General features: G+C 55.7%; 1 protein-coding gene across 2 annotated transcripts; it reads right to left on the bottom strand.

Annotated features, from left to right (window-relative positions):
- Positions 1–578: 578 nt before the first annotated feature.
- ADPGK (ADP dependent glucokinase) lies at positions 579–17,293 on the bottom strand. Of its 2 annotated transcripts, none has more exons than XM_054168832.1 (7): positions 17,012–17,293; positions 12,453–12,678; positions 10,753–10,815; positions 9,982–10,102; positions 7,258–7,454; positions 4,707–4,805; positions 579–2,252 (listed from the first exon to the last, which is right to left on the bottom strand). In XM_054168832.1, exons 1-7 carry the CDS (start codon positions 17,224–17,226, stop codon positions 1,701–1,703), a joined length of 1,473 nt encoding a protein of 490 aa, XP_054024807.1. In that variant the 5' UTR covers positions 17,227–17,293; the 3' UTR covers positions 579–1,700. The 2 variants fall into 2 exon arrangements, with proteins under 2 accessions (XP_054024807.1, XP_054024809.1); XM_054168834.1 differs by having other exon boundaries at positions 579–2,249.
- Between the last annotated feature and the right edge of the window lie 892 nt (positions 17,294–18,185).

Here is an 18,185-nt window from a genome sequence, read left to right as displayed (position 1 = left end):
GGAGGTTGGAGCCAGCTGGGGGTTGGTCTCTTCTGCCAGGCACCCAGCCCCAGAACAAGAGGACACAGTCTCAAGCTGTGCCAGGGGAGGTTTAGGCTGGAGGTTAGGAAGAAATTCTTCATAGAGAGAATGATTGCCCATTGGGCTGTGCTGCCCAGGGAGGTGGTGGAGTCACCATCACTGGAGGTATTTAGGAAGAGCCTGGCTGAGGCCCTTGGTGCCATGGTTGAGTTGATCAGATGGTGCTGGGTGATAGGTTGGACTTGGTGATCTCCAAGGTCTTTTTCAACCTGGTTCATTCTGTTCTATACCATTCCATTCCAACATCACTGACAGACAGCATTACTGCAGGGGATCACTGCAGCCTAAGTGCCAGGGACCCTCCTCACCTTTCTTCAGGTGCAAAGAGTGACCTAAAGCAACCTCCTCTGAATTCTGGTGCAGCACTGACTCCACTGCTGCTGACAAAATGGGTCTGGTCCCTGTGCAGCTAGGCCTGAAGATCTTGAAGGGGACAAAAGCATGCTGGAAACAAACAAGCAAAATGAATTCTGGTGGCACTATGAAGCTGGGGGGGAGGAAAGCAAAATCTAAGCAACACATTTACCAAGGACACACAGTTGTACTTCTTTAATGTCAAAGGCTGTCAGAGCAAAGAAGCTTTCAGTGACCTACCCAAAGATTAAAAAAACAAACAACAAACCCCCAAACCCTAAAAGTAGCTCTTCCAGTCTCACCTGGAAAATGCTGCTGCACATTTGGGATCTTCTCTAACTCAGAAGCCCTTCTGAATGGAGGGCAGAAAATTGCACAGCCATCCTCAAACAACAACAAAGAGAGTCTCCAGCCCCACCCAGATCCAAGCACCTACCATGGGCAAACTGCACCTCAGCTGGGAGCCCCTCAGCTGCAGCTCTTGGTATTCAGCACACAGCAAGCAGAGGGAGAGGTTTGTGCTTTACCTAGCAAGAAAATAAAGCTGTCTCACTCAATACAACCCCTGATTATCTTCACTTCCAGCTGCACAGAAACTGAAGTTACTCAGGCTCAGTTAAATGCCCTAAGTCCTAGAGAGACCCCAAATAATCCAAGTGTCAAGTAGGTAACAGTGTGCATCACATTTTGGGGTTCTGGCTTCCTCCAGTGCTGGGGGGGGGGGGGGCGGGGGGGCACTGAGGCTGAGAGGTAATTTTTCATCAGTAAAAGGGTTTCATCACCTATCATCACACCAAGCAAGCAGAAGGAGCAGCCCTTGCCACAGAGCAACGTGCTGTGAGGAGATAATATTGGTGATTTATCAGAGGGAGAGGGCTGAGTGCTGCTGAGCTCTCCCTGGGATCCCTGGCAGGGAATTCTCCTGGCTGCTGCACTTCCCAGTGCTGGCAGACACACAGCCCCTTCAGTTACAACCAGCACACCCAGGCTGAGCAGGGCTGGGGATGTTCCTCTCCCTCCCAGCATCCTTAGACAAAGCAAAGCCAGTTCTCACATTGTGCACCTCCAAGTGAAGCCCTGGAGCCCCTGCCCAGGCGACTGGAATGCGTCTGACAGCTGCTGCCTGGAGTTACTCTTTGGCTCTTTCAGTCCCAGCCAGAGAACACAGCACACCCTGGTTTTGCTCAGTGCCACCACTGGCTGCAATCCCAGTCCCTGCTTATTGGACACCATACACAGTGGAGAGGAAGGAGGCTCTCAGGCTTCTATTGAGGATATGCTTCGGAGTAGAGCAGTCCCTCCGCCGAGATGGCGTCCCCCAGGCCCACGGTCCGCACGGGGTCCTTGCAGACCAGCACGGGGGTGAAATGGAAGGAGATGCCCTCCCTCTGCCAGCTCACCACCGGCTCGTCAGGGTTCAAAGACACTCTGGCAGGGGCCTCCAGCTGGGAGGTCACAAACTCCAGGGGAGCCTTCAGGAAGACTCTGCTGGCGTCGATGGTCTCGGTGGCGCAGGCCTGGGTCCCCGCGGCTCTGGCGCCGGCCGCCACGGCGGCAGCCTGGTTGCCCCAGAAGCCGTCCACCGTGGCCAGGATGTGGTAGGCCAGGGTGTGGAAGTGGACCCGGGTGAGGTCGGAGGCCCTCTGCGCCGGCCGGCCCTGCTCCTTCAGCAGCCAGAAGAGGATGTCGCTGACCACGCCCACGTCGGGCACGCCGCTCCAGGAGCCCAGCGAGGCGTGGGGCCCCGAGGCCGCCTGCGTCAGGAACAGCAGCTCCTGCTCGTTCAGCCCGATGGAGTTCACCAGGGGCAGGACCTGCTAACAGAACACGGAGAGAGCATCAGGCCCTGGGCTGCCACGGGGCTCCGCACAGGGACAGACCTGTCAGATCAGACCCATGGCTGATGTCAGCAGGAGGAGCTTCAACGAGGCCAAGTGCCAGGTCCTGCACCTGGGCCACAGCAACCCCAAGCAGTGCTACAGGCTTGGGGCAGTGTGGCTGGAAAGCTGCTGGCAGAAAGGGCCCTGGGGGCTCCAATGGACAAGCAGCTGAATAGGAGCCAGCAGTGTGCCCAGATGGCCAAGAAAGCCACAGGCATCCTGGCCTGGATCAGAAATGCTGAGTCCAGCAGGAGCAGGGAGGCGAATATCACAGAGTAACAGAAACATCCAGGTTGGAAAAGACCCTCAGGATCCAACCCAGAGCCCTACTCTGCAAGGGTCACCCTCAAACCATAGCCCCAAGCACCACATCCAAAGGACCACATCCAGGGTTGGTGACTCCACCACCTCCCTGGGCAGCCTGTTCCAACCCCTTACCACCCTTACTGTGAACAAAATCTTCCTACTGTCGAGTCTAAACCTGCCCTGCTGCAGCTTGAGGCCATCCCCTCTTGTTCTGAAGCTAATTACCTGTGATTGTGCCCTTGAACTCAGCTCTGGGGAGGCCATAGCTTGAGTACTGTGTTCAGTTCTGGGCACCTCAATCCAAGAGAGCTGTGGAGGTGCTGGAACCAGGGCAGAGGAGGGCAAGGAAGCTGGGAAGGGCCTGGAGAAGAAATCTGCTGGAGAGCAGCTGAAGGAGCTGGGGATGGTTGGTGTGAAACAGAGGAGGCTGAGGGGAGGCCTCATGGCTGCCTACAGCTACCTGCAAGGAGGTTGTGGAGAGGCTGCTGCTGGTCTCTTCTCCCAGGTAATTAGTGCCAGAACAAGAGGGAATGGCCTCAGGCTGCCACTGGGGAGGTTTAGACTGGACAGCAGGAAGAATTTGTTCCCAGCAAGAGTGGTCAGGGGTTGGAATGTGCTGCCCAGGCAGGTGGTGGAGTCACCAGCCCTGGATGTGTTTCAAGGTGGTTTGGATGTGGTGCTTGGAGCTATGGTTTAGGGGTGAGCCCTGCAGAGTAAGGTTCTGGGTTGGACTTGGTGATCCTGAGGGTCTGTTCCAGGCTGAATGTTTCTGTGATTCCTCATTCAGGGGCTGGGTTTTACAGGGTTGTGTTGCTGGCCCTATTGCCAGCATGCTCAGCAGAAGGGAGCAGACTCCTGGAGAGAGGAAGGCCAGGAGCTTCCCACTGGTACAAGAATTACTTGGCCAAGAAAACTTTTCAGCCCAGTAATGCAATCGAGTCACACTCTAGGGAGTAACAGAACATCAGATCCAGCACTGAGATTCTCAGACTGCATCAGGTTGGAAGAGACCCTCAAAGGTCTTCTTGTCCACACCCCCTGCAGTCAGCAGGGACACCTCCAACTAGAGCAGGTTGCCCAGGGCCACATCAAGTCTGATCTTGAATGTCTCCGGGGACAGGGCCTGTGTCAAGCTAAGCAAGGAACCATGGATGCTGCAGGAAAGAAATCCTGCAAAGAAATCAGGTGGTTCTTCCAATTGCAAACTCAGCTCAGATCCAAATCTGGTTCCTTCTAGAAATCTCCAAGTCTGAATCAGCCAAAGGAACCTCTACCTGTGGAACTGTGAGTATTGGAAGCTCCAGGAGTGGGCCTGTGTGAACATGACAAGGCTCAACAAGGCCAAGGGCTGGGTCCGGGCAACCCTTGGTATTGATCCATAGAATGGTCTGGGTTGGAAGGGACCACCAAAAGTCATCCAGTTCAAGCCCCCTGCTGTCAGCAGGGACATCCTCAACTAGATCAGGTTGCCCAGGGCCCTAACCAGCCTCATCTTGACTATCTCCAGGGATGGGGTCTCAACCACCTCCCTGGGCAACCTGTTGCAGTGTTCCAGCAGCCTCCTGGTGCAGAGCTTGTTCCTAACATCCAATCTCAATCTGCTCTGCTCTAGTCTGAAGCCATTGCCTCTGGTCCTGCCCCTGCAGACCTTTGCAAACAGTCTCTCTCCATCCTTCTTGTAGCCCCTTCAGGTCCTGGCAGGCTGCTCTAAGGTCTCCCTGGAGCCTTCTCTTCTCCAGGCTGAACACCCCCAGCTCCCTCAGCCTGTCTCCATAGCAGAGGTGCTCCAACCCCCTGACCACTCTCATCCAACACCCTCTGCTGTCAGCAGGCTGAGGATGAAGCGCTGGAGAGCAGCCCTGGGGAGAAGGACTTGGGAGTGCTGGTGGGTGAAAAGCTGGGCATGAGCCAGCACTGTGCACTGCAAGCTGTGGCCCAGGCTGATGCCCAGCAGCGTGGGCAGCAGGGCCAGGACTCTGCCCCTAATGCTGAGCTGTCGTTTGTGTCCTGATCTGGCAGGCTGTGCAGTGAGACTCTGGAGGGAAGGGAGCTGGTACCAGAGGCAAGTCCTTTCATTTTCCTTACCTGATGCACAATGTTGCTCATGAAATCCTGGTCAGTCATACTGGCCAGCTCCAGGTGTATGGGAATGTCCGTCGGGATATCCGAGATGGAGGCCACGGCCTGCAGGGAACAGGAGACTCACCCCCAGCCCAAGCCACACTGCATTCACAGACAGACACAACACAGGGGCTTGCCTAAGGCATGCACCTCCTGCCACCTTCCTGTACATGGATTGGAGCATAAACTACTCCTAGTTAATCACAGAATGGTAGGGGTTGGAGGGGACCTCTGAAGATAGAATAGAGTAGAGTAGAATAAACCAGGTTGGAAAACCTTCGAGCTCATCCAGTCCAACCTACCACCCAACACCACCTAATCAACTCAACCATGGCACCAAGGGCCTCAGCCAGGCTCTGCCTAAACACCTCCAGGGATGGGGACTCCACCACCTCCCCAGGCAGCACATCCCAAAGGCCAATCTCTCTGTCTGGGAAGAATTTCTTCCTCACCTCCAGCCTAACCTTCCCCTGGCACAGCTTGAGACTGTGTCCTCTTGTCCTGGTGCTGGTTGCCGGGGAGAAGAGCCCAACCCCCACCTGGCTACATCCAGTCCAGCCCCCCTGCCCAAGCAGGGTCACCTGAAGCAGATCACACAGGAACACATCCAGGCAGGCCTTGAAAGTCTCCTGAGATGGAGACTCCACAACCTCTCTGGGCAGCCTGCTCAGGTGCTCTGCCACCCTCAAAGTCGAGAAGTCCTCTCTCATGTGTAGCTGGAACTTCGTATGTTCAAGTTTCTGCCCAGTAGCTCTTGTCCTGTCCCTGGGGACCACTGAGAAGAGCTTGGCCTCAGGTTCCTGACAGCCACCCCTTAGATATCTGTATGCATTCATAAAATCACCCCCCAGCCTCCTCTTCCCCAGGCTCACCAGCCCCAGCTCCCTCAGCCTCTCCTCATATCAGAGATTCTCCAGCCCCTCAACACCTTAGTGGCCCTGCACTGGACTGTCTCCAGCCATTCTTTGTCCTTCCTGAGCTGGGGAGCCCAAAACTGAACAAACTGTTCCAGTTCTCAGAATCCCAGAGCAGGCAGAAGGGATCTAGCCCTGATCTGCACCCAACTCAGCACGTCTCTCCTGGAGTCATTCAGACACCTCACAGATCTGCAGCAGCTGTAGGACAGCTGACCCTAGAGCAGGGAAACAGAAAGCAAAGGGGCAAAGGCTGGTGGGCTGCAGTGGGAAGGGGGCAATGATCTGTAAAGAAAAAGGAGACTCTTTGTGCAACTCCTTCGGGCTCAGCTGAGGAAGCTGCCTCTTGGATTATCTAGCACAGCTTAAGAAAGTGATGAAAGCAGCATCTGTGACACAACAAGTGTCACTTAGCCACTGGAGAAGCTCCAGTTACCATGCCAGCATCCTCCAGCCAGACAACCAGACCACTTCCCCCCGCCCCAGACAACCCACTGAACCCAAGGAACAGCAGTCACAGGATCAGACTTGGGCCATCCCTGCAGCTCACTTTCTTCTTTTGGCAGGCAATACAGGAGTCACCATCCCTGGAGGTGTTCAAAGCCAGGCTGGATGAGGCCTTGAGCAGCCAAGTCGAGTTAAGAGGTGTCCTTGCCCACAGCAGGGAGGTTGGGGTAGATGATCTCTGAGGTCCCTTCCAACCTAAGACATTCTAAGCATATTGATGAGATCTGTGGGAGAGCTGAGGACAGGGCCTGCTTCCAAATTCAGTCCTGGGCAACCAAGACTTTGTCATGAAGCATTTGTTGACATGGAAATTAAGGAGGCTGTAGAATCATGAAGGTTAGAAAAGACTCCAAGATCATCAAGTCCAACTACCAACCCACCACCACCTTGGCCTTTAAACCATGTCTGCATGTTTTCTGAACACCTCTAGGGGTGGTGACTCCAGCAACTCCCTGGGCAGTCTGTTCCAGGCCTTGACCACACTTTCAGTATAGAAATTTTCCCTGATGTCCAACCTAAACCTCCCCTGACACAATTTGAGGCCATTTAATCTTGTTACTTGAGAGAAGAGACCAACACCCACCTCACTCCCACCTCCTCTGAGGGAGTTGTACAACCGGGGTTCTGGTCTGCTCCTGCTGAGCACACTTCAAGAGAGCTCCAGAGGGACACTGGAACAGTCCCAGGCTCAGAATCATAGAATTGTTTCAGTTGGAACAGACCTCAAAAGTCATCCAGTCAAACCATCAACCCAACCCCACCATGGCCACCAAACCATGGCCCCAAGTGCCACAACCAAATGTTTCCTGAACACCTCCAGGGATGGTGACTCCACCACCTCCTGGGCAGCCTGTGCCAATCCCTGACTGCTCTTGCAGCAGAGACATTTGCCCCAATCTCCAAACCAAACCTCCCCTGGCACAACTTCAGGCCATTTCCTCTCCTATCACCTGAGTAGGGTGAAGAGCCCAACCCCACCTCACTGCAGCCTCCTTTCAGGGAGCTGTGGAGAGCGAGGCCTGCCCTGAGCCTCCTCTTCTCCACACCGAACACCCCCAGCTCCCTCAGCCGCTGCTGGTATTTGAGCATCTTACCTCCAGGAGCCGCCTGTGCCGCATCTCCTTGCTCTGCCCCTCCATCATGTGAAGTCCTGAAAGCACCACAAGGTCTGGCTGAAACTCATCCAGGCTGGAGACAAACACCTCCAGCATGTTCAAGGCCCCGTTGGACAGGTCGTGGGAGAAGATGAAGCGGTTGGCGTTGGGTGCTCTCACCTGGCCCCACTCCTCCCCTAGGGGGAAGCAGAGGGGACTCAAGCAGCAGATCCACCATGGCTCTGAAGATCCCACACTGGAGGCTCATAGGATCACAGCATAAACAGCTTGGAAAAGACCTCAGAGCTCATCAAGTCCAAGCTGGCACCCAACACCTCCTGACAACTGAACCATGGCTCCAAGGGCCACATCCAATCCCCTCTTGAACACCTCCAGGGACAGTGACTCCACCACCTCCCTGGGCAGCACAGCCCAAGGGCCAATTCCTCTTGCTGGCAAGAACTTTCTCCTCACCTCCAGCCTAAACCTTCCCTGGCACAGCCTGAGACTGTGTCCTCTTGTTCTGGGGCTGCTTGCCTGGCAGAAGAGACCAACCCCCAGCTGGCTCCAACCTCCCTGCAGGGAGTTGGAGAGAGCAAGAAGGTCTCCCCTGAGCCTCCTCTTCTGCAGGCTAAGCAAGCCCAGCTCCCTCAGCCTCTCCTGCCAGGGCTGTGCTCCAGACCCCTCCCCAGCCTCCTTGCCCTTCTCTGGACACCTTCAAGTCTCTCAATGTCCTTCTGAAACTGTGGAGCCCAGAACTGGACACTGGATGCCCTGCTGGAAGCCAAAGGCACAGTTTCCCAATGTGCCTGTGCCCCAGGAAGAACTCAGGAGAGAATCATTGCTCTGACTCTACCTCTACTCTCTTCATCCCCTCCCTGTGCCTCCTTCAGACAGTGTCTGCTCAGAAGGAACACTCAGTGCCTCTTTGGTTGGCTGTGCCAGCTGTGGGGTGGTTCCATCAGCTGTATAAGTTTAGTTTGCAATTTGCTGGAGGATTTGAAGGCCAGGCTGGATGTGGCTGTGAGCAACCTGCTGTAGTGTGAGGTGTCCCAGCCCATTGCAGGGGGTTGGAACTGGCTGAGCCTTGAGGCCCCTTCCAAGCCTGACAATTCTATGGTGTCACAGCCAGCTCAAGCCAAAAGTCTGGGGCATTTGCAGGATATGCAGGGAGAGGGGAGAACTTCCTCTCCTGCCAACCATCACCTCTTAGCTTGGTTGTGAGGATTCAGAGATTTCAGGTTTCAGGTTGGGCTGGAAGGGACCTTCAAGTTCCAACCCCCTGCCAGAGGCAGGGACTCCTCCCACCAGCCCAGGTTGTTCAAGGCCTCATCCAACCTGGCCTGGAACACCAGGCAGGGGGCATCCAGAATCTCCCTGGGCAGACTGTTCCTTTGGTTTCTACATGCTATGGTGAATAAAGACACAGAACTGAAGGGCAGTCAAGACAGCAGTGTAGCACAGTACAGCAAAGCACAGGAATTACCTGGGACACAACAGGGGAAAGCTTCAGAAGACTTTCAGATGTCTGGTCACCTACCACAGCTCCCTGAAGGACATGGACTCACCAGAGGAGCCCAGTACCAGCCTCCAGTACTGACCACTTACACAGTCACAGAATTGTTAGGGTTTGGAAGGGAGCTCAAGGCTCAGCCAGCTCCAACCCCCTGCCATGGCCAGGGACACCTCACACCACAGCAGGTTGCTCACAGCCACCTCCAGCCTGGCTGCAAACACCTCCAGGCAGGAGGCTTCCACCACCTCCCTGGGCAGCCTGTGCCAGGCTCTCACCACCCTCCTGGGCAACAACTTCTTCCTCACAGCCAATCTCAATCTCCCCACTTCTAGTTGTGCTCCATCTCCCCCAGTCCTATCCCTCCCTGACACCCTCAAAAGTCCCTCCCCAGCTTTCTTGGAGCCCCCTTCAGATCCTGGAAGGCCACCAGAAGGTCTCCTGGGAGCCTTCTCCTCTCCAGACTGATCAGCCCCAACTCCCTCAGTCTGTCCTCACAGCAGAGCAGCTCCAGCCCTCTGCTCCTCCTCCTGGCCCTTCTCTGGACACCTTCCAACACCTCCAGATCCCTCTTGTCATAGGGGCTCCAGAGCTGGCCCCAGAGCTGCAGCTGTGGTCTCAGCAGAGTGGAGCAGAGGGGCAGAATCCCCTCCCTGCCCTGCTGGCCACACTTCTCTTGCTGCAGCCCAGGTTCTGGTTGGCTTTCTGGGCTGCAAGTGCTCCCTGCTGGCTCCTGTCAAGCTTCTCATCTACCTGCACCTCCAAGTCCCTTCCTTCAGTCCTCTGGAATTCACCCATTCAAACTCAGCACCTTCACAGACAACAGCATCTGGGTGATGTTTGGGCTCCAAACAAAATCGGTGCTCAGCAGTAGCTAAAGGGCTAGGGCCAAGAGGATGGGGCCCAGTGACAGGACAAGGGCCAATGGGCACTAACTGGAACCTTGGAGGTTCCATCTGAACAGGAGGAGAAACCTCTTTGCTGCGAGGGTGCTGGAGCCCTGGAGCAGGCTGCCCAGAAAGATTGTGGAGTCTCCTTCTCTGGAGAGCTTCCAACCCCCCCTGGCCATTGTGATCCTGGGCAAGCTGCTTTGGGTGACCCCATTTAGTAAGAGGGCAGCACCAGGTATCTCCAGAGGTCCCTTCCAACCACTACCATGCTGGGATTCAGGAATTCTGTTCTCATCTAACATTCAGCCCTTGGCAAGGTACCTGCTTGATACTCCAAGATGAGATGGAATTCATCTCTTTCCTGCATGGATTCAGGAGGCACAACCACGTTGTCATCAAGAAGTTCGTGGAGTTTAGGACCAACAGGGCCACAAAGGAGGATCTGAAGACCAAGAAAAGGAGAGAGAACAATCAAGGTTTGCCTGTCACCACTTACAGGGCATCCAAGCATCACCTAGACAATTGATTAAAAATACCATAATCCCATTTCTGAAACTCAGCTATGCTCTTCAGCTTGTAAGGCCAACCATGTGTTCCACCACAGCCTGCAAGATCCCCCAAATCCACAAGGAACTCACGGAATCATTAAGGTTGGAAAAGGCCTCCAAGATCATCAAGTCCAACCTTCTACCCAATACCACCATGGCCATCAAACCATGTCCCAGAGTGCCAAGGCCACAATTTCTTGTTAACTCCACCACCTCCCTGGGCAGCCTGTTCCAATCCCTGACCACTCTTGCAGCAAAAGAAATTGTTCCTGATCTCCAACCTAACCCTCCCCTGGTGCACCATGAGGCCATTTCCTCTCATCCTGTCTTTAGCTACCTGGGAGAAGAGGCCAGTTCCAACTTCACTCCAACCTCAGGTGCAATGAGGTCTCCTCTCAGCCTCCTCCTCCTCAGGCTGAACAACCCCAGCTCCCTCAGCCTCTCTTCCCAAGACCTGCTCCCCAAGGCCCTCAGCAGTTTTGTTGCCCTCACACAGTCCTGTGAGCCCAAGACAATGAGTAAGGTCACCTCTTGGGATGCCTACCTTCAGGTCTGGGTTTGTTGCCAGCTTCTGACCGATGAGAGCAGCGTTTCCTCCAACGTAAAGCTGTGAGACAGACAGAGGCAGGGCTGGGTGTGGCTGTGCTTCCAGGGCTTTGTACATGCTCAGACCTCAGCACAGGATAAACTCCAGAGATTGGAGCTCTTCAGAACAGGGTCTGGCACCCCAGCAGCTAAGAAAGCTTAGTGAGCCTGGAGGATTGGACAGCTCCCCAGGAGAGCTCCGCAAGCTGAGTGTTCTCTGGCTTTTTCAAAGCTAAATACTCACCTTCAGGTGACAGCCCTGTCAAAATCCATGACTCAATAAGCGGCCCCTCATTCTGTGCAGCCTCCTGTGCCACTGGGGAACTGATGGCTTTTTAGCAGAGTTGAAGGATGTTAGCAATGGTTTTCAAACTGCACCAAGCCTTTCTCCAGTTAGAAACCAAGGTGACACCTGCTGCCTGCACCCACATGAAGTGAGTGGAGCCATGAAAGGTTACTCAGGTGAGAAAGGACAAACTTTCAAGTAAGAAAACTCTGATGTCAGCCATGAAACCAAAGAATAGAGATGTCAGGAGGCTCACAGGCACTCAGCAGTGACTGAAAACAGGCTGCAGCTGCTAATGAGGTGATTCCAGAAAGCCAACACAGCAAGCAAGTTATCAGAGGAGAGTCTTGGCCAACAGAAGGCATTTAGAGCTCTTCCTCACTTTGGGAAGCAGCTGGTGAATGGCAGAGAAGGTGGCATTAAGCAGTTTGCAGAGATCAGCTAACTGCCAAGCCAGGTATCCAGCTAGACTCAGAAGAGGCAAAATGAGAGCAGCCAAGCTTTGCTCTTGGAAAGGGAGGCTTCAGGAAAGAATGACTTCATTTCTTATTGTCACTCCAAGAGAGGATGTAAATCCTGTGTTAAGCACCTGGAGCTGATCAGTGCTTACAACTCCTAATGCTGGGATCTATTTCCTCACTTCCTGCCTCGTTACAAGGTGTCAGAACCTCTTCTGCAGCACCAGCCCCATCTGCTTCCCATCTTACAGAGTGATTGTAGGCTGACGTTGCAGCTCTGGGAACATAAGCAGAGGACAGCCCTTCTGTTTGCAGCAGGTGCAGAGGGAAGTCACAGACTCACAGAATGGACCTTTGAAGGTCATCTACTCCAGTCCCCCTGCAATCAGCAGGGACATCTGCAACTAGAGCAGGGTGCTCAGAGCCCCAGACAACCTGACCTGGAATGGCCACAGAACAGGGCATCTACCACCACTCTGGGCAACCTGGGCCAGGGTCTCACCGCCCTCAGTATCAAACATTTCTCCCTTCTTCCCAGTCTGAACGTTCCCCTTTCAGTTCAAACCATCACCCCTTGTTCTGCTGCAACAGGCCCTGCTCAAAAGTCTACCCCCAACTTCCTACCCTGCTCCCTTGAGCCCTGAAAGGCCGCCAGAAGGTGTCCCTGGAGCTTCCTCTTCTCCAGGCTGAACAAGCCCAGCTCTCTCAGCCTGGCCTTGCAGCAGCAGGGCTCCAGCCCTCGCGTCACCACTGCGGCCACCTCTAGACCTGCTCAACAGGTCCGTGCGCTCAAAGCTGCAGCAGAGGTTTCTCTCCTAAGCAGCCTCCACTCTCACTAGCCAGAGAACAGAAGCCACCAATGGTGCCGAAGGTAAGCAGCCTGCCTCTCACAGCTGGCCCTGGGGGAAGCCATACCTGTGCCCCAGGGTGCTCGGAGGCCGTCCGTGCGATGTGCTGGAAGGACTCAGCATCACTGAAGAAGCGCTCGGCAGCTGCCCCTTTCCCCATGAAGTGAGCAAAGGCTTCCTTCAGGTCCTGCTGGGAGTTCAGCACCAGGTGATTTCTGCCATCCCCTGGCTCCAGACCCAGCGCCTCCAGCAGCCTGACGCCGGACAGCACCACGTCCACGCAGGCGTTGACGCTGCAAGAGAGGTACAGAGTGCCAGGGCATCACCACACCTGCTGCCGGCAGCCCTCCTGCTGAGGGGGACAAAGAGCAGCCCAGTGGGGGGGAAAACCCAGCCCAAAGGCAGATGAATTCCCTGACATTCCCCACTGCAGCGTTCTCCTCCTGGTGTGCCCTGCAGAGGAGATGGGGATAGGTCACCTCCTGCTGCAGCCAAACCACAGCCTGAGCTGCGAGGGGCCGAGGGTGGCTGCCTGGGCTGCAGGATGTGCTGCACTTCACTCACTGCTTCACAGAATCACAGAATCACCAAGGTTGGAAAAGACCTCAGAGATCATCAAGTCCAACCTATGACCTAATACCTAACACCTCCTGACAACTAAACCATGGCTCCAAGGGCCACATCCAATCCCTTTTTGAACACCTCCAGGGATGGTGACTCCACCACCTCCCCAGGCAGCACATTCCAATGGCCAATTCCTCTTTCTGGGAAGAGCTTTCTCCTCACCTCCAGCCTAAACCTCCCCTGGCACAGCTTGAGACTGTGTCCTCTTGTTCTGGGGCTGCTTGCCTTGCAGAAGAGCCCAACCCCCAGCTGGCTCCAGCCTCCCTGCAGGGAGCTGCAGAGAGCAAGAAGGTCTCCCCTGAGCCTCCTCTTCTGCAGGCTAAGCAAGCCCAGCTCCCTCAGCCTCTCCTGCCAGGGCTGTGCTCCAGACCCCTCCCCAGCCTCCTTGCCCTTCTCTGGACACCTTCAAGTCTCTCAATGGCCTTCTGAAACTGAGAAGCCCAGAGCTGGACACAGAACTCAAGGTGTGGCCTAACCAGCGCTGAGTCCAGGGCAGAATGACCTCCCTGCTCCTGCTGGCCACAAACATTCTGAGAATGCTGTGTCCAGTTCTGGGGACCTCAACATGAGAAGGACATGGAACAGCTGGAGAGGGTCCAGAGGAGGCCACCAAGATGATCAGAGGGTTGCAGAACCTCTCCTAGGGGGACAGGCTGAGAGAACTGGGGCTGCTCAACCTGGAGAAGAGAAAGTTCCAGGGAGACCTGAGAGCTGCATTTCAATATCTGAAGGGGACATACAGGAAGGCTGGGGAGGGACTGTTTAGAAAGGATTGGAGTGATAGGACAAGGGGCAATGGCTTGAAACTGGAGCAGGGGAGATTTAGGTTGGCCATCAGGAGGAAGTTCTTCAGAATGAGAGTGGTGAAATACAGAACAGGTTGCCCAGGGATGTGGTTGAGGCCCCATCCCTGTAAGACATTCAAGATCAGACTTGATGTGGCCCTGCGCAGCCTGCTCCAGCTGCAGGTGTCCCTGCTGAGCGCAGGGGGTTGGACAAGGTGGCCTTTGAGGGTCCCCCCCAGCCCAATGTGACCCTAACCCAAGAAAAGGCACAATGAGAATATTCTTTTACATTCTTAAAACAAAGCTATCCAGAAACTCCACTCCAGGTTTAAAACCTAAACTGCAATTCAAGACTTCAAAACTGAAAGCATGCAAGTCCAGATCAGCCTGGAGTGCCAACTGCTCCCAACAGCAGCACAAACCAGGCCCCCAGATTCCCTCCAGGCAGGCTGGCTCTGGGAGAAGTCAAGAGAGCAAGGTGTCAGCTCGAACACTGAAAGCTGCCACTTCCAAAGGACCATCTCAGACTTCCAGAGATAGCAGCCTGCCTCCACTCAGCCACTGGAAACAGGAGGAAGCAGCAAGAACCATTTCAGCAGATCCAGCCTTCATGTGAAGTCTAACCTATGGCTCAGATCTTGCAGTCCTTCTTTCCCATCAATCACCTCAAGTTAAACACAGTCTAATTCAGGCAGGAAAATTTCTGGGCTGGAACCAGGCCCCCAGGAAGAGACTCGATGACCACTTTTCTTGTTTCTACTCCTTGGTTTCAGAGAGATCCTGGTATCATAGGATGATAGACTGGCTTTGGCTTGGAAGGGAACTTCAAGATCATCCAGTTCCAACTCCCCTGCCATGGGCAGGGACACCTCCCACCAGCCCAGGTTGCTCAAGGCCTCATCCAACCTGGCCTTGAACACCTCCAGGGAGGAGGCAGCCACAGGCTCATTGGACCACCTGTTCCAGCATCTCGCCACTCCCACTGGAAAGAATTTCTTCCTCATCTTGAGTCTCAGTCCTCCCTCTTCCAGCTTCAATCCGTCACCCCTCACTCTTGTCACTCCATGCCTTTGTAAAAAGTGCCTCCCCAGTTTTCTGCTAGGCCCTTTGCAAGTACTGGAAGGCTGCTCTAAGGTCTCCCTGGACCCTTCTCTTCTCTAGGCTGAACATCCCCAACTCTCCCACCCTGTCCCCACAGGGGAGGTTCTCCAGCCCTCAGATCATCTTTGTGGCCTCTTCTGGATCCTCCTCAACAGCTCCAGGTCCTTCCTGCACTGGGGCCCCCAGAACTGGCGGCAGTGCTGCAGGTGAGGTCTCAGCAGTGCAGAGGGGCAGAATCCCCTCCCTGTGCTGCTGCTCTCCCTGCTCTGGATGCAGCTCAACACACAGCTGCCTGCTGGGCTGCCAGAGACCATTGCTGGCTCAGGTATCAAATACTGAGATCACTCCAGCAGTGCTGAGGCATCTTCTAGAACTGCTGTCAAGTCCAGTCTGTGTCCCTGTGCCCCAGGCTGCACTGACAGGGATCCAAACAATCCAGAAAGCGTTTCTGGGATCATAGAATTGTCAGGGTTGGAAGGGACCTCCAGGATGATCCAGTTCCAACCCCTCTGCCATGGGCAGGGACACCTCACACTAGATCAGGTTGCTCACAGCCACATCCATCCTGGCCTTAAAACCCTCCAGGATCTCTGCCTTGTCTTTTGTCTGTCCACACCATGCTGCAGACAGTGATGCCTGGGTGTCAGCATGAACCACGCCACCCTTTAGATCCCTCCTTGGCAGTAACCTTCCATGCATGACTTGGGCCACACCACACACAAGAAAGGGCATGAAAATCCCTGAGGCTGTTCAGTGCAGGAAATAGGCAGCTCAGAAATCCTGGATACATCATGGCATACACCAAGGAGAGAAATCCTCCTCATGCAGCAGAGAGAACCAAGGCAAGCTCACCCCCAAGCAGCCCCAAACTAAGTGCAGCTAAAGGTCACCAATTTCATATTTTAATGGCTCATTATAAATGGAAGGGGGCAGGAATCAAGCATTGATGACTTCAAGTGAGGCTTCTCCAATCATGTCCCACATGTCTGTCTTCTTCCTCCCTGCCATTCCTCTGCTCACACACTTAATAGAATCATACAATTGTTTCAGTTGGAAAAGATCTCTAAGGTCATCCAGCCCAATCATCAACCTAACACCACCACGGCCACTAAACTATGTCCCCAGGTGCCATGGCCACAGGTTTCTTGAACACCTCCAGAGATGGGGACTCCACCACCTCCCTGAGCAGCCTCTTCCAAACCCTGGAGCCTTCCCTTCTCCAGACTGAACACACCCAACTCTCTCACCCTGGCCTTACAGCAGAGGTGTTCCAGTCTTGGATCATTTTGTGGCCTCCTCTGGTCCCACTCAAAAGGTCCTTGTCTGTGCTGAGGGCTCTAGAGCTGGCCCCAGCAGGGGGTGAGGGGGGTGTCTCAGCAGAGCACAGCAGAGGGGCAGAATCTCCTCCCTGCCCCTGCTGCTGGGGATCAGCCTAGGCCAGGCTTGGTTCTAGTCTGCGAGTGCATGGTGCCAGCTCATGCCCAGCTTTTCACCCACCCAAGCGATCCACAGAGACAGCTCTCCTGTACCTGTTTATTCCTGGATTGTGCTCCCCAGTTCCACCTTGGGCCAGCAGCTCCCAGTGCCTCACACTCCATATATAATTTGTTTTACAGGCAAGCCAGCTAGGGATAAGATCTCCAGAGGCAGGCTTGCCAATCAGGTCTGAGCCACGCAGCACACCAACTTAATCACCAGCACAGGAGTTTTCTGCACCATTAATCCCCCCGGCCAAGGCCCACCTCTGCCTAGGCCATGCAGTAGGCGAGTGCCAGGGGCTGTCTTGAGGAAATGCCCTCGCCTGGGAAACCACAGCGCTGGGAAATTGTCAACAGAGAGTGCCCAGCTGCCTTGGGGTGAGGTCTTCCAGTATGGCACAGATGACCTGAGCCTGCTCGGTAGCTGCCCATCCCTGCAGGGCACCACAGCCCCCTGTGACCAGCTCCGAACCTCACAGCGATTCGGGGAGACCGACGGCTGCAGGCAGGAGCGGCCTGCCCCAGGGGAGGCCTGGACCCATCCCCGCCCGAGCCCGTCCGCACGGCCCCGCAGCCCTCCCGCCCCGCCGCCAGGGGCGCTCTGCCCCTGCCCCGCCGCGCGCGGCCGGCACACCTACCCGACGGCGACGCGCGCCCATCCGCGGGCCGGGCGGACGATGGCCGCCTGCCAGGCCGCCACCATGCGGGCCTCAAGGGAGCGGGCACGGCGCAGCCCCCCCAGCAGCGAGGCGGAGAGGTGCCGCAGCGCCGAGGGGGCCAGCTCAGGGCCCAGCAGGCAGAGGTAGCCCAGCGCCAGGGCCAGCAGGCCCACGCACACCGACCGCTGCCACATCGCGGCACGGCCGCTCCGGCTCCTCCTCCGCCGGCCACGTCTGAGGTGGGGCGCGAGCTGCCGGGGCCTCCCTTACGCCGCCTCCGTAATGCCCCGCCCCCGCCGGCCGCCCGTTGTCGTAAAGGCACTTCGGGAATCGAGGCGGGCCCTACGCAAACGGCGCGACTTCTTCCTCCAGCGCAATCTACGTAGCTCTGCCTGCGTAACTGAGGTACGGGAATGAGGCGGCTGCGCGCGCGGCTGGGGCGCTTCGTGAGGGGAAATGGCGGGAGAGCAGGCTGAGGGCTGCCTTCGGGTCTCCTGTGGACAGACTGGCCTGGGAGAGCTGGGCAGCAGGAAGCCAGTGCTGGGGCGAGGAGCCTGCAGTGAGCGCTGTACCGCTGCTGCTGCCGGCCGGCCCTGCGCCCTCAGCGTTACCAGCACTGAGCTGGAGTCTATGTGGGGGTATTCTGCTTCACCTTCTCCCTTGGCTTCCTCCTCCTACTTGCCCCTTTCCTCTCAGCTGTGTTGCTTAGCCCTTTGAGGGGTCTGTTGTGTTCGTTCTCTTCACTGCTGTACCTCAGTTTCTCTGCCCCTTCTCGCCCCACTGGCTCTGCCTAAAGCGCTCCTGCTCAGCAAACCAGTGACTGACCTGAGCTCATCAGTGGCCAGGGTGTGTTATTTTTCTCTCTCCATACACTCACTTCCGTTCTTGGCCTCGGTGCCTTCTCCAGGGTGAGTTAACTGCATCAGATCTGCCCAGGTGCCTGCCACAGGCTCACAGGATCTCAGGGGCTGGAAGGGATCCACAGAGATCACCCAGTCCACCCCCCCTGCCGGAGCAGAACCAGACAAATGGAGCCTGCACCAGGGACCTGGAAACACAAAGCTCCCAGAAGCCACCTGCTAAATCCATCCCAAGCCTCTTGGGCCATGGAGGACAGGCAGCCTTCAGCAGTTCTGATGGGTCCTACACACAC

This window comes from Dryobates pubescens, chromosome 17 (genome assembly GCF_014839835.1).
Source record: "Dryobates pubescens isolate bDryPub1 chromosome 17, bDryPub1.pri, whole genome shotgun sequence".
In the NCBI taxonomy this organism is placed as follows: Eukaryota; Metazoa; Chordata; class Aves; order Piciformes; family Picidae; genus Dryobates; species Dryobates pubescens.
The sequence above is the reverse complement of the archived record's forward strand: the minus strand, read 5'-3'. Positions and strand labels throughout refer to the sequence as shown.

What these genes read in the sequence shown, in the direction of transcription:
- ADPGK (XM_054168832.1), bottom strand. Translation starts at nt 17,226, where the DNA reads ATGTGGCAGCGGTCGGTGTGCGTGGGCCTGCTGGCCCTGGCGCTGGGC. An exon ending in CAACAAACCCAGACCTGAAG is followed by an intron (nt 10,103 to 10,752) that starts GTAGGCATCCCA and finishes CTTGGTCTTCAG; the next exon opens with ATCCTCCTTTGTGGCCCTGT. An exon ending in TGAGCAACATTGTGCATCAG is followed by an intron (nt 2,253 to 4,706) that starts GTAAGGAAAATG and finishes GTGTTCTGTTAG; the next exon opens with CAGGTCCTGCCCCTGGTGAA.